The 20669-nt window shown below is 58.0% G+C and overlaps 2 protein-coding genes and 1 non-coding gene across 4 annotated transcripts; all 3 read left to right on the forward strand.

Moving 5' to 3' along the window:
- The first annotated feature begins 685 nt into the window (after window positions 1-685).
- LOC130875851 (elongation factor 2) lies at window positions 686-5901 on the forward strand. The gene is made up of 14 exons (XM_057772117.1): window positions 686-829; window positions 1425-1639; window positions 1821-2002; window positions 2334-2545; window positions 2757-2935; window positions 3014-3119; window positions 3228-3480; window positions 3562-3757; window positions 3843-4101; window positions 4196-4303; window positions 4378-4731; window positions 4818-5000; window positions 5077-5209; window positions 5435-5901. Exons 1-14 carry the CDS (start codon window positions 827-829, stop codon window positions 5626-5628), a joined length of 2577 nt encoding a protein of 858 aa, XP_057628100.1. The 5' UTR covers window positions 686-826; the 3' UTR covers window positions 5629-5901.
- On the forward strand, window positions 2612-2675 carry LOC130876648 (small nucleolar RNA SNORD37). The gene has a single exon (XR_009057307.1). It is a non-coding gene; the product is annotated as a small nucleolar RNA SNORD37 (small nucleolar RNA).
- A 547-nt stretch (window positions 5902-6448) lies between the features above and the next one.
- LOC130876478 (death-associated protein kinase 3) lies at window positions 6449-19458 on the forward strand. 2 transcript variants are annotated; one of them, XM_057773036.1, is made up of 9 exons: window positions 6449-6547; window positions 7279-7377; window positions 16284-16644; window positions 16723-16852; window positions 16939-16987; window positions 17415-17441; window positions 18115-18267; window positions 18749-18794; window positions 18873-19458. In XM_057773036.1, the coding sequence occupies exons 1-9, from the start codon at window positions 6462-6464 to the stop codon at window positions 19389-19391; spliced, it is 1470 nt and encodes a 489-aa protein (XP_057629019.1). In that variant the 5' UTR covers window positions 6449-6461; the 3' UTR covers window positions 19392-19458. The 2 variants fall into 2 exon arrangements, with proteins under 2 accessions (XP_057629019.1, XP_057629020.1); XM_057773037.1 differs by lacking the exon at window positions 6449-6547 and adding an exon at window positions 6755-6994.
- Window positions 19459-20669: the final 1211 nt, after the last annotated feature.

Genomic DNA, 20669 nt, shown 5'->3' on the forward strand with positions numbered 1-20669 from the left:
TGATGCCCCTGCCTCCGCCTGCTAAGTGTTGGGATGACAGCTGTCTGTGTGCCATCGTTCCCGGCTCTATTTTACGTGTGTGTGTGTGTGTGTGTGTGTGTGTATTCCTGACCCCAGGAGAATTAGGAATTCAAGGACAACTTCCACAGTCTATTGAGCAGAGAGAATCTACCTGATATCCTCTCTCAAAAAAAAAAAGGTGTCGCCCTGGTGGTGTGCTGGCACAGGACTTTAGTCCCAGGGGTGGGACAGCAGAGACAAGCAGATCGCCTTGATTTGGGGCCAGCATGGCCTACATAGTGAGACTATGTATTCTGTAGCCAGAAGGCTAGCTTCCTCCAGCTTCCTCCAGAGCTATCATATTACACAACAACCTCAAACCCAGGAAACAGGACTTTGACCCAACCCACTGGCCAGGTCCGAATTTCAAAGTCCTCTTTTAATTGTTCTCCAAGGCCTTTTGCGGATCATCGCGGAGGTGATCGCGGTCTGAGGCAGCGGAGCTTTAACACCCGAGGGCGGGGACGGTCGCGCAGGGTCCAGCCACCGAGCTGGCCACGCCCCGCCACCTCCGCAGCCGCCTCCGCGGCGCTGCGAGGGTTAAATCCCCAGACGCGGGGTCCGCGCGTGTGCGGGGCCTGGCACGGCCCCGCCCCAGCGGGCACGGCCGCGACGCGCGCGCGCCGTCACGTGACCGGCCCAACCGGCGTCGCCCTATAAAGGCCCGGGCGTTGACGTCAGCGGTCTCTTCCGCCGCAGCCGCCGCCATCGCCGGCGCAGCTCGTCCTTCTGTTCTGCCCGTGAGAATCCGGCGCCATCCGCAACCATGGTGAGTGACCGCGGCTCGGCGGGGCTCGCGGCGGGAGTCGGGCGCTCGCGGCGGCGGGGGGGTGGCCGTGGCGGGTCCCCGGGAGGACGGGGAGGAGACATGGCGGCCGCGGCGGGAGGCGGACAGGCGCCCGGCGCCATGTCTGCGCGGCCCGTGCTCGCCGTGCGGTGCCGCGCTGCGGGCCTCGCCCGGCTAACGTGGCCGCGTCCCGGAGCGGGGACGCCGGGGCCGGGGGAGGAGGACGCGCGTCCCCGGCGCTGACAGCCGAGTGGGAGGTCCCCACGGCGGCCCCGCTCTCCAGCGCCCTGCCTGTCACCCGAGCGTCGCGGGAGAGGCAGCGCGGGCTCGGGGCGCCGGAGTGGCAGGGCTCGCGCCCACAGCTGCCTACGGTGGAGGTGGCGGGCCCGGTGGGCTCCGCCATGACAGGGCTGGCCTTGCAACCGTGAGTCACGCCGTGGACTGTCCCTTGGGAACGACAACCGAGGCTCCGCGCCTGCGTGCGCCCTCGAGAGTCCACGGCCATGGGGCTATCGACCTGCTGCTGCCTGCCAGGCCGAGCGCTCAGCCCGGGCCGCTGCCCCTCCCCCCGCCGCAGGTGAACTTCACGGTAGACCAGATCCGTGCCATCATGGACAAGAAAGCCAACATCCGGAACATGTCTGTCATCGCCCACGTGGACCACGGCAAGTCCACGCTGACGGACTCCCTGGTGTGCAAGGCCGGCATCATTGCCTCTGCGCGAGCTGGGGAGACCCGCTTCACCGACACCCGCAAGGACGAGCAGGAGCGTTGTATCACCATCAAGTCCACGTAAGCGAGCTTCTGGGGTGTGGGGGTCGGGGACCGCCGCTGTCTCTGCCTTTGCACGCGGAGAAAGGGGTGCCCACAGGGACCCTGCTGCCCAGTGCACGGTGACAAGTGGGAATGCCTTGGTCCTGTGGGCAGTGGCCACCACCACTCTGTTGGGCTGACTCCCCGGCCTCCCCCTCAGCGCCATCTCCCTCTTCTATGAATTGTCTGAGAACGACCTGAACTTTATCAAGCAGAGCAAGGACGGCTCTGGCTTCCTCATCAACCTCATCGACTCCCCAGGCCACGTTGACTTCTCCTCGGAGGTGACAGCTGCCCTGCGTGTCACTGATGGAGCTCTGGTGGTGGTGGACTGCGTGTCTGGTAGGCGGTACATGCTGGACATACAAGGGAAACTTAGGTGGGGGTACTGGGGCCGCCCTTGGACTGGAGAGGAGGAGCCGGCGAGTTCATGCCAGTCAGACCACACAGGGACTGGAAGGTTGAGCCCAGGGTGCTCTTGGAAGACATGGGTAGTTCATTCAGCTCCCTGCCTAGCTGCAGGGGCGCGACCTCAGGGTCAGAGGTAGTGAGGAATAGCTCTTACTGCCCGTCCAGGGGACAAGGTGTGCTCTTCCTGGGGTCTGACATGGTTGCTAGCATTCATGGGCTCACACTTACATATGTCCACTGAAAACCCCCGCTTCCCTCGCAGGCGTCTGTGTGCAGACGGAAACGGTGCTGCGGCAGGCCATTGCCGAGCGCATCAAGCCTGTGCTGATGATGAACAAGATGGACCGTGCTCTACTTGAGCTGCAGTTGGAGCCTGAGGAACTGTACCAGACCTTCCAGCGCATCGTGGAGAATGTCAACGTCATCATCTCTACCTACGGCGAGGGCGAGAGTGGGCCCATGGGCAATATCATGGTGCGGGGCCCACCTTGAGGGGGTGGGGCTAGGTCAGCAGCCATGCTCTCTGGAGTCCTTGGCCTTGGACATGATGACTGAAATTCTTCACTTTGACCTGATGTCTGTTGAAGAAACTCTGTGTCTGAGCCAGTGCTGCTGCTTTGGCAGGGGTGGGCTTCTGAGGACTGTTCCTGGCTCAGTGTTGATCAGTGCTGCTCTTCTCCCTTAGATCGACCCCGTGCTGGGCACCGTGGGTTTCGGCTCTGGCCTGCATGGCTGGGCCTTCACTTTGAAGCAGTTCGCAGAGATGTATGTAGCCAAATTTGCAGCCAAGGGTGAGGGCCAACTGGGGCCAGCCGAACGTGCCAAGAAAGTGGAGGATATGATGAAGAAACTGTGGGGAGACAGGTGAGTGAGTCCTGCGCATGTCCTGTACCTCTCGAGGCTCTGTGCATTGAGCTGCAACATGACCCGTTCTTCTTGAAGGTATTTTGATCCAGCCAATGGCAAATTCAGCAAGTCAGCAAACAGCCCTGATGGGAAGAAGCTGCCTCGCACCTTTTGCCAGCTCATCCTGGACCCAATCTTCAAGGTGGGTGAAGGTGGCTCTGGCCTGTTGGCAGCAGTAGCTCAGAGCACCCTCGCCACGGGAAGCTGCGCTCCTGTTCCCATCCCAAGCCCACATCCATCTCTCTGACAGGTGTTCGATGCCATCATGAACTTCAGAAAGGAGGAGACAGCCAAGCTGATCGAGAAGCTGGACATCAAGCTGGACAGCGAGGACAAGGACAAGGAGGGCAAGCCGCTGCTCAAAGCAGTGATGCGGCGCTGGCTGCCTGCAGGGGACGCGCTGCTGCAGATGATCACCATCCACCTGCCGTCCCCTGTCACCGCGCAGAAGTACCGCTGTGAGCTGCTCTACGAGGGGCCACCTGATGATGAGGCCGCCATGGGTAGGTGTCACAGTCCATCTCCCTACCCAGATCCTGGGCCCTGCAGCCTCGGCAAAGGGTGACCTGGCGTCCTCTCTCCAGGCATTAAAAGCTGCGACCCCAAGGGCCCTCTCATGATGTACATTTCCAAGATGGTGCCAACCTCCGACAAAGGCCGCTTCTACGCCTTTGGTAGAGTGTTCTCTGGGGTGGTGTCCACGGGACTCAAGGTCCGCATCATGGGCCCCAACTACACACCTGGGAAGAAGGAGGACCTGTACTTAAAGCCCATCCAGAGGTGAGCACTGTCCCGCGCCTGCCTGCACTTGCGCCCTGACTCTTTCCCTCATGGCCCTGTTGACCTCCTCCATCCCTCCCTCTAGAACCATCCTGATGATGGGGCGCTATGTGGAGCCCATCGAGGACGTGCCCTGTGGGAACATTGTGGGGCTGGTCGGTGTGGACCAGTTCCTGGTGAAGACTGGGACGATCACCACCTTCGAGCAGGCGCACAACATGCGTGTGATGAAGTTCAGCGTTAGCCCTGTCGTCAGAGTGGCCGTGGAGGCCAAGAACCCTGCCGACCTGCCCAAGCTGGTCGAGGGGCTGAAGCGACTCGCCAAGTCCGACCCCATGGTGCAGGTGTGCCTCAGGCTCTGGTGCTGGTGTACTGTGGTGAGGTCTTGGAGGGAGCCCTGGGAGAGGAGGGCGGTGCCAGCTGACTCTGTTCCCATAGTGCATCATTGAGGAGTCTGGGGAACACATCATTGCCGGAGCAGGGGAGCTGCACCTGGAGATCTGCCTCAAGGACTTGGAAGAAGACCATGCCTGCATCCCCATCAAGGTGGGTACCTCCTCAGGGTACTGCTGCTGCCGCCTGCAGATGTTTCCAGCAGTAATGGGCGTTCCCTTCTGCAGAAATCGGACCCTGTTGTCTCATACCGGGAGACAGTGAGCGAGGAGTCGAATGTGCTGTGCCTGTCCAAGTCCCCCAACAAGCACAACCGGCTGTACATGAAGGCCCGGCCCTTCCCTGATGGCCTGGCTGAGGACATCGACAAGGGGGAAGTCTCTGCTCGCCAGGAGCTCAAGGCTCGGGCACGCTACCTGGCCGAGAAGTACGAGTGGGACGTCGCCGAAGCCCGCAAGATCTGGTGCTTCGGGCCTGACGGCACCGGCCCCAACATCCTAACGGACATCACCAAGGGTGTGCAGTACCTGAATGAGATCAAGGACAGCGTGGTGGCTGGGTTCCAGTGGGCCACTAAGGAGGTGAGCGTGGGGCCTGCGCGGACTGCCTGTGGGGGAGCTTGGCTTCTGAATTATTGGGGTGTGACTAGCCAGCTTTCTTTCCTTAGGGCGCTCTCTGTGAGGAGAACATGCGTGGTGTGCGATTCGATGTTCATGACGTGACTCTGCACGCTGATGCCATCCACCGAGGTGGTGGCCAGATCATCCCCACAGCCCGGCGCTGCCTCTATGCCAGTGTGTTGACCGCACAGCCCCGCCTCATGGAGCCTATCTACCTTGTGGAGATACAGGTAAACTTACCTGTCTGTGTGGCACCTGCCCATCCTCCTGTGCACTCTGATTCTCACTGCTTCTCTCTTCCCTCAGTGTCCTGAGCAAGTTGTGGGTGGCATCTATGGTGTCCTGAACAGGAAGCGTGGTCATGTGTTTGAGGAGTCCCAGGTGGCTGGCACCCCCATGTTTGTGGTCAAGGCCTACTTGCCTGTCAATGAGTCCTTTGGTGAGTACCTTCCCTGGCTCTCCTGTGGTGTCCCAGGCCTCTGCTCCCTGAGGTTGCTGGTTTGCATATTAGTAGAACCAAAACAAGATGCCTGTGTCACATCTTGTGGGGTGGGTGTCACAGGCAGGCAGATCTGACAGAAAACCAAAGAATCACTGGGCAGGGAGATGGGGAGGCCCAGAACTGGGGCTAGGCTCCTTGCTGAGTTCTTGCCTCTTGGTGCAGGTTTCACAGCCGATTTGCGCTCCAACACGGGTGGCCAGGCCTTCCCCCAGTGTGTGTTCGACCACTGGCAGATCCTGCCTGGGGACCCCTTTGACAACAGCAGCCGCCCTTGCCAAGTAGTCGCTGAGACCCGCAAGCGCAAAGGCCTGAAGGAGGGCATCCCGGCGCTGGACAACTTCCTGGACAAACTGTAGACGCTTGGCACTGCCGGACACTGCACGGTGCCCGCCCATCAGAAGATACCTTGAGACTGTCCCATAGTGCCGCTCCGGAGATTGTGGGGCCAACTGCCGTAGCTGTGCGCTAACACGTGGATTCTATTTATTTTGGAATTCCAAGGCATCAAAGTCCCCTCTGCAGGCTGGACTGGCGGGCCATGGGGTGGGCGGGACACCACGCTGTCATTCTCAGAAATGCTCGGATGTCAAAAGTCTATAAATAAACACATTCAGAGGTTTGTGGGGTCCTTCTATGGCCCAAGTGCAGTTCCCCAGAGCGGAGTGGGGGGGCGTTGCTCATGGGAGGTGGGCAGCCTCCTGGGGACCATGACTGTGACACTTTGGAGTAATAAACTCAGCTGTGGTTGATCTCCCTGCACTCCTCCATCCTGTGCTGAGCGGGACTTCCAGGGCACACTACAGTGACCCTGAGTCTTGGAGACAGAACAGACTTTGTTCCATTCCACTGAGCTCTTAGTTGCTCAGGCTTTGACTCTAGGCCCAGCACGTCCTGGGCTGTAACTTGCAGGGCGCACGCTTAAGCGTATCCTCAGGAGTTTGGTTTCCACGTCGACGTAGGGTTTGACCAATCGGGTCGGAGCCGGAAGACTCAGTCAACCAATTGCTCAGTGCGGATGACGGCAGCACAAGCCCGCTGGCCAATGGGTGCCGTCTTCCTGCTCACTGGGCCAATGAGTGCTGGCTTCCGCGTCTAGTTGGTGATGTTGGCCAATGAACGGCACTCGGTTCTGGCTAAGACACGGACCAATTAGCGTTGATTTCCGGTTGTGTCGTGGCGCGGTTGGCGCATGCGTACATGCTTTCCCGGGACTTCCGCAGGAGGAGGTCGCGGGGGCTACACTGGCGCCGGGCGGGGACTCGCGGACTGTGGATGGTATGGACGGGTCAGGGCAACGTGTCGGGGATCCAGAGGACACGAGGCGAGGGCGGTAGCCAGGGGAGGGGGACACGCGAGAGGCATGGTGGTCTCGGGACGCTCCAGCCGCGGGGGCTGGACCGCTAGGACTGCGCATGCGTTAGCGCTCCGGCGACGCCCCTGAGTTCCGGGGTGCAGGTGGGCATGATTGACAGGTTAGGAAGCTCGCGAGGATCCCCAGTAACCGGAGGCTGTGAGAATATTGAGAGTAGAGAACACTTGCACTCCAGCGCTCTGCGTGTCACTGTTTGAAATGTCTTTTTTTTGCTTTTACTTTTATCTATGCCTGTTTCTTAGTGGTGCGCTAGAGTGCAGGTACCTGAGGTGACCAGAAGAGGGCGTTAAGTCACCTGGCGTGGTGGTCAGTCAACTGGTCAGGCACTGGGAACCGAGCGCAGGTACTCGGTACGAGCAGCGCCCACTCTCAGCAGCTGAGCCGTCGTGGCAGTCCCCTGCGCACGCGCGCGCACACAGATGGTCTCATGTAGCCCATCCTGGCTTCCGGCTCCCCGAGTATTTGAGGATGCCCTGGAATTCTAGTCCTCCAGCCTTCCCCTCCCCAGTGGGTGGGAGCTTTAGATGGCCACAGTAAACCTGGGAGCAGCGACTAGGGGGTGTCATTTGTGCCAGGGGATGATGGGCCTCCCCAAGTTCCCGGATGAAGAGTTCTCTCCCCTGTGTCTTCCCAGCCCCCTGTCCCAGGAGTCCTCCAGAAGGCAGGCCGCCATGTCCACATTTAGGCAGGAAGATGTTGAGGACCACTATGAGATGGGAGAGGAGCTGGGCAGGTGAGTGACATTGCTGGTGTGCTCTCTCTCTCTGTCCTTTGTGTGACCACTGAGTGTGTCACACTCAGATTCCCAGATGGCCATGGGCCTGAGTCGCTTTCCTCTGGTTCCCTCTGTGAGTGAGCTGTGGGGCCGTGGTGTGTGTTCTTCCAGCTGCTGCCCTGAGGCAGGGTGGCGCCCGAGCCTTCTTGGCTGTGGGATTCTTCTGCACTCAGTTTTTCTTTTCCTCTTGAGACACTTTTCACTGTGGAGTCTCTGCTGGTCTGGAGCTTTTTCTCACAGAGAACCCCTCCCCCTCTCTGAAAACCGGGACTAAAGGCATTGGGCCCCACACCTGGCCTTGGTTGATTGTTTGAGGCAAGGTCTCACATACCCCAGACTGGCCTTGTAATTGCTATGGTGTGCATGTTTGTGTGTATACCACAGATGTACAGTTTTCTGGAGTCTGTTCTCTGCCATGTGGGCCCCAGGGACTGAGCTCAGGTCATGTGCCTCAGACCTGGGTATTGAACCTGCTGGTGACAGGTGTCACCCCACACTGCACGTGCTGTCTGTAGACTCGGGTCTCCTGTCTTTAGCCTTGAGTCCCCTCAGCTTTTCTTGGTGTTCTTGAGAAAGCCAGATTCCCCCTCCCAGTAGGCACTGGTGGGCACCGCTCCCACACCCAGCCCCCTCCCCTTCCCGCCTTGCCCACCGCGCCCTGCCCACCGGGCCCATCTTTCTAAGAGGCCCCCTACCTTATTTGGCAAATTCTGGCCTGGGAAGCTCAGGGCTCTCCCCATGATGTCATCCAGACGGAATGTAAATAATGTAGCCTTACTTACTGTCTTGCTGGGGAGAGTCCTGAATCTGTGGGGACCCTGAACTCTGGGGATAGCCATGTGCTCAGGCTGTGGGTGTCTCCCACCCCAGAAGGAGGGCTCCCTCAACCGTGTGGTGTGGGGATTACCTCTGTAAGCCCAGTACTGGGGGTGTAGAGCCATCTCAGGCTCACTGAGACCCGGAGTGACCGGAGGGATGGTTCAGTGGTCAGCGCGCTGTACCAGCTGCTGTGGCAGAGGGCTGGGTTTCGGTTCCCAGCACCCACACAGCGGCTCACGACCATCTGCGACTCCAGTCCTAGGGGATCCGATGCCCCCTTCTGGACCCTGTGGACAGAATGCGCATGGAAATAAATACGGAGCACATTTCGGATCTTAGCTCAGGTTGTTGTGGGCCTTCACCCTCCACAAACCCTTGTCCTCCCCAGAAGACTGGGAAAGTGTAGCCCTTTTACTAGTCAGACCCTGGGAACGGTTCTAGGACCCCACGATGTCACAGGCTGTGATGTGTCCCCAGGTCCTGGCAGCCCTGTACAGTCACCCCTGCCTACGTCTCTGCATTTTTATTTTTTGATTTTGAGAGATGTTGATTATGTGTGCAGCGTGAATGTGGAGGGCAGAGGGCAGCTTGCAGGCGTTGGCTCTCCATCACGTGGTCCCAGGTGTGATGTGTGAGGGTGGAGGCCGAGTTCGTGTCTCCTGTCCACTCCCCACCGTTTTCTGATTTATTTTCATCTTCTGTGCCCCGTGTGTATGTAGTTCCCACAGAGACCAGAAGGTGGTGGTGTTTCCCCAGGCCTGGCGTCACCCATTTGTGAGCTGTGGGTGCTGGGTTCAGCGGCAGGTGCTGGTGGCCGCTGTGGTCTCCGCAGGCCTCTACGCCTTGTTTGTAAACACTGTCTTACTAGCAGAGCCCAGTGATTGGGCAAAGCTGAGCAAGAAGCCCTAGTTCCCTTGCGCAGTGTTCTGGGCACATGCCACCACGCCTGGCTTTTCATGTGCGATCCAGGGATTGAACTCCAAACTTGACTATTGCTACGTGCCTGGGAGAAAGATTTGTATTTTGTGATCCGAAACAATGCCAGGAAATGCCCATCCCTGTATTTCTGGTGACGGGGTACGGTCCACAGGACCGGCACACACAGTGGCTGAGGATGGCTACCCGGTGCTGTTGTACACTCAGGGTCTTGGAAGCTCCAGTGTAGAGCAGGCCGGGAGCTAAGAACGGCCCGAGGGGCTCCAGTGCCCCAGCTGTGGCTCCTCCCTTCCTTGCCTCAGCCCTGCCAGCTGCATCCACCCGAGTAGCCTTGATGTGTGGACACTTTTCTCAGGCAGAGTGACTAGGTGGCCTCAGTCCTTCTGTGCTGCAGCTGAGAGTTAGTTCTTGGTGATCTAGTGGGGTTTCAGCTGTTGAGTCCTACGACGGGAAGCAAGCGAGGGATGGTCACCCAGGTGCCAGGCTGTGTCCTGCAGCGAGGAGGGTCCAGTCTCGTGTTGCCCTGTGTGGGCGTGGTTGAACACCGTTCTCGGCCATGAAGCAGGGTGATGGCGGCACTTAGCTCGTAGGGCCATGGCGCACCTGCTGGAGAAGACCTCATCCGTGTTGTACCTCAGTGTCCCAGGGGCTTCTCTGTGACTCCTCATACCCCAGGAATGAGCTGCTGGAGTCCCCATGGTGTTGGGGACCTGGCGAGTGAGTCGCTAGGACACAAGTCCTGTGACTCCTTGCCCCAACTCCATCAGGGGACAACATGTTGGTGTCTGTGCCGTGGGTGTGGATACATGGTGTGTGCCGTGTGTGTGGATACACGGTGTGTGCCGCGGGTGTGGATACACGGTGTGTGCAGTGGGTGTGGATACACGGTGTGTGCAGTGGGTGTGGATACACGGTCCGTGCATTGGGTGTGGATACACGGTGTGTGCAGTGGGTGTGGATACACGGTGTGTGCCGAGGGTGTGGATACACGGTGTGTGCAGTGGGTGTGGATACACGGTGTGTGCTGCGGGTGTGGATACACGGATGCAGGCTCTCAGAGCAGGCCCGTGCTTTTGTCGTTTCGAGACAGGGTCTCTCTGTGCAGGCCTGGCTGTCCTGGCACTCCCTCTGTAGACCAGACTGGCTGAGAACTCACAGAGATCCGCCTGCCTCTGCCTCCTGAGTGCTGGGGTTAAAGACGTGTGCACCGCCACACCTGACTTATTAAACTATGCTTATTTGTGTGTGCATGCAGGGGTCAGGACAGCTCGCTTCTCCCCCCACTCTGCAGGTTTAGAAATAGAGCTCTGGTTGCCCCTGAGCCGTCGCACCAGCTCCATATTGTTTGAGACAGGGTCTCATGTAGCCCAGGCTAGCTTCAGACTCACCATCCTCCCGTCTCCACCTCCCCAGTACTAGGATGACAGGTGCGTTCTGTTCTCCTGTTTGCAGGTCCTGGGGAAGCCTGCAGGAAGTCTGTCCCAGCTGTGAGAACAAGGCAGGGCAGCATCTCCCATCTCCAAATGAAAGACCCACCAGCCAAAGACAGTCATCAAAGAAAGTGGGGGTTGTGGAAGCCCCCCTCCCCCAGCTCTCAGGAGGCTGAGGCCAGGGGGCTATCACTGAGTTTGTTTGGTTTTTTCGAGACAGGGTTTCTCTGTAGCTTTAGAACCTATCCTGGAACTCGCTCTGTAGACCAGGCTGGCCTCAGACTCACAGAGATCCGCCTGCCTCTGCCTCCCCAGTGCTGGGATTTGTGCCACCACTGCCCGGCTGTCACTGAGTTTAAGGCCAGCCTGTGCTACATAGTATGATTTGGCTGTTGTTGAGACCAGGAGTCGTAGCTTAGGTGGTGGTGGTTCTATTCCTGGGCAGAGGAGAAGTGTCAATTCGCCCCAGATAGGGAGCCAATGGCAGAAACCCTGGACACCACCAACGTCTGGTGTGGTGAGCCACGAGTCTCACTGGGGTCACGTACAGGAGCAGAAATGGCTACAAGACAGCTGTCTCACCAAGGCCACCCCAGCATGGGTGACAGCCCACATAGCTGCAGGCTGGAGAGCGGCCTTTCCAGGTGGCTGGCGTGACAGTTCCTCTCAGCAGCCCCTTCTGCCCGTGTTCCCAGGAAGGGAGGACCCAGCGACTTCCTGTCTAAGGGGCCTCTACAGGGTGGAGCGCCCTGGGATCGCTGTTAGGGATCCCCCTTAGATGGTTTTAATCCTGGGGAGCCCAGCCCCCCCTCATGGTCTCTGGGTCCTGAGAGGACGCGAACCCAGCTGTGAACCTGTCCTTCCGTCCCCAGAGCCTGACTAGTGAGTCTCAGTGAGCACCGGAGCAGCCACCAAAAAGAATAGTCCTAGCCATAGGCCCTGCCTCCGACCGGCTGACACCCTGCTCGTCATTGGGAGAATTCAGGGTGCAATTCTCTCCAACCACCTTTGCAGCTCGTGTGGGCCACCACGGCTCAGCCACAGGGAGGGGACACTTTAGACTCAGTCTTCACCTTGGCTTATGACATCCTCAGCAAGTATCTGTGTGCAGTACCTGTGGAGGCCAGAAGGGGGCGTTGGGTCTCAAGAACTGGAGTCACAGGCAGCTGTGAGCCCGGTATGCACACTGGGAATTGAACCTGGGTCCTCTGCAGGAAGGTGTGCTAACCACCGAGCATCTCTCCAACCCAACAGCCTTTTTATTTTATTTTATTATTTTTGTTTTGTTTTGTTTTTCGAGACAGGGTTTCTCTGTAGCTTTGGTGCCTGTCCTGGAACTAGCTCTTTTTTTTTTTTTTTTTTTTTTTGGTTTTTCGAGACAGGGTTTCTCTGTGGTTTTTTGGAGCCTGTCCTGGAACTAGCTCTTGTAGACCAGGCTGGTCTCGAACTCACAGAGATCCGCCTGCCTCTGCCTCCCGAGTGCTGGGATTAAAGGCGTGCGCCACCACCGCCCGGCTTATTATTTTTATTTTGGTTTTCCAGACAGGAAGGTGCGCTAACCACCAAGCATCTCTCCGGCCCAACAGTCTTTTTATTTGTTTATTTCTATTTTGGTTTTCTAGACAGGGTTTCTCTGTGTAGCCCTGGCTGTCCTAGAACTCACTCTGTAGACCAGGCTGGCCTCGAACTCACAGAGATCCACCTGCTTCTGCCTCCTGAGAGCTGAGATTAAAGATGTGGGCCACCACTGCCCGGCGTGAATGCCATTCTTTCATGACACTCACACATGCGTGGGTGTCTACGTGTGTAGAATACGTAAGTGCTGGGTTTGCGTCACCTGTAGGTCACAGCCACCCGTTCACCAAGGACAGCAGAGTCCCACAGCACAAGGTGGGAAGAGCATCAAGACAGGGAGGACGGTGCCCTTCATAGCAGCTCTGGGGCTCAGGCCAACCTGCAGCCACCTCCAGCTGGGCAGGTTTACTCCCTTTCACCCCTGCTGTATATCTGAGCCCCCCGAGAACTGAAACTTCTAAAACATTCCAGAGCCCCAATACCAGCATCCGCAGACCAGTCAACCCACCATGTAGTCACCCTGCAAGCGCCCCAGCCACCCATTTAGGGGAGTCCCAGCCTTGAGACCCCCTTCCTGTCCCTGGGGTAGGGTGCTCTAGCAATTATCTGTATCCTTTTTTTTTTTTTTTTTTTTTTGGTTTTTCGAGACAGGGTTTCTCTGTGGCTTTGGAGCCTGTCCTGGAACTAGCTCTTGTAGACCAGGCTGGTCTCAAACTCACAGAGATCCGCCTGCCTCTGCCTCCCGAGTGCTGGGATTAAAGGCGTGCGCCACCATCGCCCGGCTCCATTTCTTTTTTTAAAAAATATTTATTTATTATGTATATAATATTCTGTTTGTGTGTATGCCTGCTGTCAGAAGAGGGGACCAGATCTCATTACAGATGGTTGTGAGCCACCATGTAGTTGCTGGGAATTGAACTCAGGACCTTTGGAAGAGCAGGCAATGCTCTTAACTTCTGAGCCATCTCTCCAGCATCCTCCCCGCCCCGTACCCATTTCTTACCATGCTGAAGTACTCGGCAGGCCCCTGACCCTGCAAAGGCTCAGAAGTGCTGCATTTTGTCTCGGTCTGCTGATTTTCCTGAGGACCCTGGCCCAGTGTGAATCCACTGAGCAGCATGCCAGGTCCCTTGGGTTGCTTTCTCTTTGTTTTTAGTTGTTTCCGTAGTTCACATGCTAGTCTAAGATAAAGGCTCTCTGACAGCACAGGGGTCCTGCCCTACCAAGGGACACACCAAAGGCACTGAAGCTCTGTCCAGGTCCTGAGACTTCTGATACATAGACATTTTCCTCAGCTCTTGAATGAACAACATCTCATGGCCTGGTGAACTGGGTATCAAATGTCACTTTATTTATTTTGGCTTTTCAAGACAGGGTTTCTCTGTGTAGCTTTGGAGCCTGTCCTGGAACTAGCTCTAGACCAGGCTGGCCTCAAACTCATAGATCTGCCTGCTTCTGCTTTCCGAGTGCTGGGATTAAAGATGGGTGCCACCACTGTCTGGCCAAATGTCACTTTTAAAATCTTTAATTTTCGGGAGGCAGAGGCAGGCGGATCTCTGTGAGTTCGAGACCAGCCTGGTCTACAAGAGCTAGTTCCAGGACAGGCTCCAAAGCCACAGAGAAACCCTGTCTCAAAAAAAACCAAAAAAAAAAAAAAAAATTAATTTTTAGGCAGAGGCAGGCGGATCTCTGTGAGTTCAAGACCAGCCTGGTGTACAAGAGCTAGTTCCAGGACAGGCTCCAAAACCACAGAGAAACCCTGTCTCGAAAAACCAAAAAAAAAAAAAAAAAAAAAAAAAATCTTTAATTTTTCTGCTATTCCACCCCTGACATCCACACTATCCAGTTCTGAGGGTCCCCAACTGTAAGGAACAGCTGTGGCATCATCCCATCCTCTCAGACGGCTGCTTCTGCCTCCTCAACCTGAAACCTATGTGACTCTGCACAGCCCTGTTGACGCTCTCACAGACCGCGACATTTGTGCGTCCCTCTGTGCAGGGCACCCCCATGCTCACCGGACCCCACTCACCAGGCTGATGAAACACTCCGTGCTACTTAACAGGCAAACAACATCCACGGATGTTCACTGTCGTCACCCAGACTTCAGCCATGACTGTGTCCCCAACCACTGTAGGTCCGCTGACCCAGCAGGGAGGCACACTGACCTGTACCCCATAGGGAAAGGTCGCCTTTGTCCCCTGGTACATCCCACCCCCACCCAGCCTCCGTTGTGTGCCATTGCCCAAGCGTGCTGGGCCCTCCCGAGCTCATCTTTGGTTGTTGGTCCCTGTTGGGCACTCACTGTTTTGTGGTGCCTTTGCTGGAGAGGGTGACAGATGTCCCCTCGCGCAGCCGGAACCAGTGACAGACCCGAGTACGGACAGCACTAAAGCCAAATTGGGGACCCAGTGAGCTTTGTTGGGGTCACTTGCAGGAACGTGGGTTTCGGTGCTGTCTTGGTTGTGGTCTCTGCTGTGAGGAAACACGGAAAGCATGTTTGGGAGGACAGACTTCTGCTCAGCTCTCGGGGCAGCCCCATCCTGAGGGAAGTCAGGCCAGGACCCTGGAGGCAGCCGCTCATGCAGAGGCTGCCGAGGGTGCGCTTCACATGGCTGGCTCAGCCTGCTTCCTTCTTGAACCTGGGACCACCAGCCCAGGGATGGAAGGAAGTACGGCAGGTTGGTCCCTTCCACATCAGTCATCGTGGAGAAAATGCCCCACAGACATGCCTTTTCTCGGGAGGCCCTGGAGCAGGCTTTCTCTTGGGCCTCCAACCAGCTCCTAAATCATGATGCAAAGACTAAATATTAGTTATGAATGCTTGGCCTAAGCTTAGGCCCATTTCTTGCTCGCTCTTATAACTTAACCCGTTTGTCTTCATCTGTGTTTTGCCTCCGGGTTTTTTACCTTTCATTCTGGATGTCCTCCTCCCTGTCTGGCTGGCGGTTACCCGACTGGCCCCAGGTGTCTCCCTCTTTCTCGTTATCTCTCCTTTCTCTCCATTCTCTAGAGGCTGGATCCCTCCTCCTTACTCTCTGCCTGCCAGCCCTACCTGTCCCTCTACTCCCTCGCTATTGGCCAGTCAGCTCTATATTAGACCAATCAGGTGCCTTAGGCAGGCAAAGCAAATGGGTCTGTAACATCTTTGCCTAGTTGCAGCAATATTCCACAACATAAACAGAAGTAATGCATCTTTGCATAGGTAGTATCCCACAGCAAGGCCCCTCCTCCATGTTAGGTCTAGGGTTGTGTAGTCAACAAAATCCAGCCAGTACAGGGTTACGGACAGCAGAAACAGACAGCTGTGTTCCTGTCAGTGCTGGGAGTTTGGAATGCACTGTACAGCCAGTGGGCAACCCCCCTTCCCCGAGTGGGCAGCGTTCTCCCAGGGCGAGCTGCCCCCAGGCAGCCCAGCTGGTCTGAGTTAGAGTCCTTATACTTACATAAATCGGGAGGGGGGATTAGTGCATTTGGTTGACTTCAGGGACTTCCTGAAACTGATGAGGTGTGGGCTTCCTATCCTAGGGGCTTCCGTCTTGGAGTGAGGGGCTGGGCTTTAAGTTGAGACCCCCCCACAGCCCTTGAGTGCTGGGTGACAGGTGCCACCACACCTGGCTTGATTGATACACAGAGTATTTAGAATGTGTGTGGAGACCAGAGGTTGACATTCAGTATCTTCCTGGGTTGCTACAAATTTCACTACCGTAAATCAGGCTCTCATGGAATTCACAAGACAGGCAGATCTGTCTGTTTCTGCCTCCTGAGTGCTGGGGTTAAAGCCGTGGTCTCCATGTCAGTCTGAGGAATCCCACTTTTATGTCACCTGGTTTTTTGAGACAGAGTGGCTCACTGAGTGAACCCGGAGCTCACTGAGGCAGCTGGATTCCCTGGCCAGGGACCCTCCTCTCTCCCTTAGCAATGGGGTTAACCCCACCTGACTTTTCTCCGATCCCTGGCGCTCCCTGGCCTCACTGTCTCCCCTGAGCCTTCCCCCCTCCCCCAGCCACATGTCCTGGCTCTTTGGGCAGACCTGCTGCTGTGGGAGCCCCGAGGACAGTGCACTGTGGCTCCGTCTGCGGCGCTCAGCTGTCCCCTCCCCCGCAGCGGCCAGTTTGCCATCGTGCGCAAGTGCCAGCAGAAGGGCACGGGCATGGAGTACGCGGCCAAGTTCATCAAGAAGCGGCGCCTGCCGTCCAGCCGGCGCGGTGTGAGCCGGGAGGAGATCGAGCGCGAGGTGAGCATCCTGCGTGAGATCCGCCACCCCAACATCATCACGCTGCACGATGTGTTCGAGAACAAGACGGACGTCGTGCTCATCCTGGAGCTGGTGTCCGGCGGCGAGCTCTTCGACTTCCTGGCCGAGAAGGAGTCGCTGACGGAGGACGAGGCCACGCAGTTCCTCAAGCAGATCCTGGACGGAGTCCACTACCTGCACTCCAAGCGCATTGCGCATTTTGACCTGAAGGTAGTACGCGTGCATGGGCGCTGGGAGGTGGGGCTGGGGGTGTCCCCAGGGGTCACATCACCCCCTGCCCTCCTGCAGCCTGAGAACATCATGCTACTGGACAAGCACGCGGCCAGCCCGCGCATCAAACTCATCGACTTTGGCATCGCACACAGGATCGAGGCCGGCAGCGAGTTCAAGAACATCTTCGGCACTCCCGAGTTCGTGGGTGAGGGGCAGGCACGGACACCGCTGGGTGGGGCGGGCCCCTGCACATCACAGCCTGACCGGCCTCTGCGACCCTGTCTTCCACAGCCCCCGAGATTGTCAACTACGAACCTCTGGGCTTGGAGGCTGACATGTGGTGAGTGGTGGGTGTGAGGTCCTGCTCCGCCCTCCCCTGCTGTGCTCCCTCCTTCCCTAGCTGTACCCAGTACAGGCCCGAGACAGCCTAGTGAGGGTGTGGGCACTGGACGGCCCCACGGAAGAGATGAGCCTCCTGGGCTGACCTTGGTGTGTGGGGTCTGCACCCTCACAGGTTGCCCCTGAGGGTCTCCCAGCTGACAGGATAGTGACCCACTGCATCCAGAGCCGGCCAGGCGGATGCTGGGTCACATCGATTCAGAGGTTCTGTGGACCTGCTGTCCTGGCATTGGCCCAGGTGCTCAGGCGACCCTGTGATTGACACTGACCACACTCTTAGAACCCTTGGTCCTAGAGATTTGGAGGCTGTGTCCTAGGCGTAGGGTGCGGCTATGGTCATGTTGACCCATCTTTTCTGCCCCCTACAGGAGCATCGGCGTCATCACCTACATCCTGTGAGTGCTGGGACGAGCCCCGGGCTGCACCTGCTGGGGGACAGGGTCTGGGCTGGGACCTGTTGTAAGGACACTGGGAGATAGCCAGGGAAGGAGCGGCTCACTCTGACTGTGGCTGGACCCCCGGCCCCGCCCCCAGCCCCCTCACTGGGATTCTGGGCGGGGCCTGTCCTGACCACGCCCAATCCCCCCTCACTGGGGATTCTGGGTGGGCCCTGTCCTGACTATGCCCACAGCCCCCTCACTGAGTGTTGATTACCCTAAGGTCTGTCCTGTCCTTTCCTTGGAGATGCTTCTCTTGCTTCTCCTCCATAGCACCAGTGTGCTGGATTGTTGGGGTCAGGACATATTCCAGTTTGGTTTCTACTGCTGTGACAAACTCACCTTGGAGAGGAACGGGTTTGCTCTCACAGTGACCAGTCAGTCGCACAGGAACCGTGGAGCTTATCGACTTGCTCCTGTGGCTTGCGCACCCCTGGTTTATAGGGACCACCTGCGCAGGGTTGGCATTGCTCACTGTGGCCTAGTCCTTCATCAACGGTGAACCCCCGCCCACAAACACACAGTCTCTCAGTTGAGGTCCCATTCCCAGATAGCCCTAGCTGCGCCAAGGTGGAGAGGGTGGGGTGCCAGCTCCATCAGCTGACTCTCCCTCCGCCCTGTCCCCTTGCAGTCTGAGTGGGGCGTCCCCGTTCCTTGGGGAGACCAAGCAGGAGACCCTGACAAACATCTCGGCGGTGAACTACGACTTTGACGAGGAGTACTTCAGCAGCACCAGCGAGCTGGCCAAGGACTTCATCCGCAAGCTGCTGGTCAAAGACCCCAAGTAGGCGGACCGCGGCGGTGGCCTCTCAACGGCTGGCCACACCTGGGTTTTGGTTTGGGGACTTTTGCTGTAATTTTGAGGCAGGGTCTGCTGTAGTCCAGGCTGGCCTTGAATTCATCATCTTGCCTCCCCCTCCAGGGCACTAGGTGGCAGGTTTACTCCCTTGTTACCTGCCGTGTTCACCAGCCTCTACTACACCCTGCGGACTCCAGGGCGTCAGTGTCCACGGCTCTTCATAAAGCCGCAGGGGCCTAGCAGAGTACAGCCAGCCTGGGGGAAGGTTTGGGGACAACAGGGTTGCAGCCTTTCGGGCTCCTCCACGTTCCTAGGTGGATGGGGTGGGGCAAGGGTGGATGAATGGGAATCGGGGTGGCGTCCCGCGATACGGGGTACTGTCAGCGATGACCCGAGTCGCCCTGACGGGTCACATGCCAGGCTGAAGGTGGGGGTCCCACAAACACTAACCCGCCCCATCCTGCAGGAGGAGGATGACAATCGCGCAGAGCCTCGAGCACTCGTGGATCAAGGTGGGGCCTCGAGACCCCGGGAACGGGCGGGCTGGCGGGCGGCCGTGGTTCCCTTGCCTTAAGCTCCGCTCCCCTCAGGTGCGAAGGCGCGAGGACGGCGCCCGGAAGCCGGAGCGGCGGCGGCTGCGCGCGGCGCGCCTGCGCGAATACAGCCTCAAGTCGCACTCGAGCATGCCACGCAACACGAGCTACGCCAGCTTCGAGCGCTTCTCGCGCGTGCTGGAGGACGTGGCGGCGGCGGAGCAGGGGCTGCGCGAGCTGCAGCGCGGTCGGCGCCAGTGCCGGGAGCGCGTGTGCGCGCTGCGCGCGGCCGCCGAGCAGCGGGAGGCTCGCTGCCGGGACGGGAGCGCGGGGCTAGGTCGCGACCTGCGGCGCCTGCGCACAGAGCTGGGACGCACCGAGGCCTTGCGCACGCGCGCGCAGGAGGAGGCGCGGGCGGCGCTGCTGGGTGCCGGGGGCCTGAAGCGCCGCCTGGGTCGCCTGGAGAACCGCTACGACGCGCTGGCCGCGCAGGTGGCTGCCGAGGTGCAGTTTGTGCGCGATCTGGTGCGCGCGCTGGAGCAGGAGCGACTGCAGGCCGAGTGCGGCGTGCGCTAGGCTGCGGCCGCGGAGCCCCGCACCCCGGACCCCCGCGCAACCCCGGAATAAAGCTACTTTCCACGTACTGCCGCGTTGTGTTCCACGCTCCGCGGGGAGGGTAGGAGCGAGCAGCCCACACGGTGTGTGGTCTCCACCCCCCTCCCACGACCCCGGAGGGTCCCCACCCTGGAGATCATGCTCTGTGCCACGCGACACGCCATGGGTGGCATCACCCACAGTTGACAGACAAGTGAAGTTGAACTAAAAACAGCAGGTCCCCTGGAGTGTCACACAGCAAGTAAGAGACACAAAAGGCCTCACCACGGGAGAGATCAAACATTATGCGCCTGTCATCCCAGCGTTTACTACAACATCCCGGAGCAGTTAAGTCCCTGAGCTGTGAGCTGACCCAGTGTCCTGCCTGGTGTCCCTGGAGACCTGGGTTTCCGTCTGTGTAGTGAAGGCGCACGGCGCTTCCAGTCCCACCTCTAGTCTAGCTCTGTGCTGAACCGCAGGCGTGGGCGGAACAGCTGTGCACCTCCGGCGCGCTCAGACCCCACCTGGTTTGACCGTGAGCCCCTGCGGTCCCAGCAAAGCCTTACAGACGCGGTCTCACGGCGGTGGAGATTAGCGGCAGAGGCCGCCCTAGTCTAGTCAGGATGCTGGCTGCCGGGTTAGAGGATCCAGGTCCGAGCTCCATACCCCACAGCCACGCGCAACCTCCTGTAGTTGTAGATTCGGGGATCCGATGTGCTCTACGGGCACAGGGTGCGCACTTGTGCACAGACACAAGCTCATACATATAAATAACGTTTTCTAAATGTTTAAAAAGCCAGGTGTGATGGCACAGACCTGGGGAGGCAAAGGGAGCTTGGTCTTTGTGAGTTCGAGGCCAGCCTCGTCTACATAGTGCATTTCAGGACTGTCAGGGCTCCACAGAAATCAAAAGTTAATAAAGATTAAAGCTGGGCTGGAGAGATGGCTTAGAGGTTAAGAGCACTGGCAGCTCTTCCAAAGGTCTTGAGTTCAGTTCCCAGCAACCACATGGTGGCTCACAACCATCTATAATGAGATCTGGAGCCCTCAGATGTGTAGACAGAACACTGTATACATAATACATAAATAAATCTTTTAAAAAAATAAAGATTAAAGCTGTCGCCACAGGCCCCTTCACAGGCTTTCCTGATAAGCCCTGGTTTTACCCCAAATATGATGTGCTGACCCTCAGGACGCAGGACTGAGCCTTATTTGAGATCAGTCTCTCCATTAATATTAGCTAAGTTCAGAGAAGACTGT

Source organism: Chionomys nivalis, chromosome 6, assembly GCF_950005125.1.
Source record: "Chionomys nivalis chromosome 6, mChiNiv1.1, whole genome shotgun sequence".
Classification (NCBI taxonomy): Eukaryota; Metazoa; Chordata; class Mammalia; order Rodentia; family Cricetidae; genus Chionomys; species Chionomys nivalis.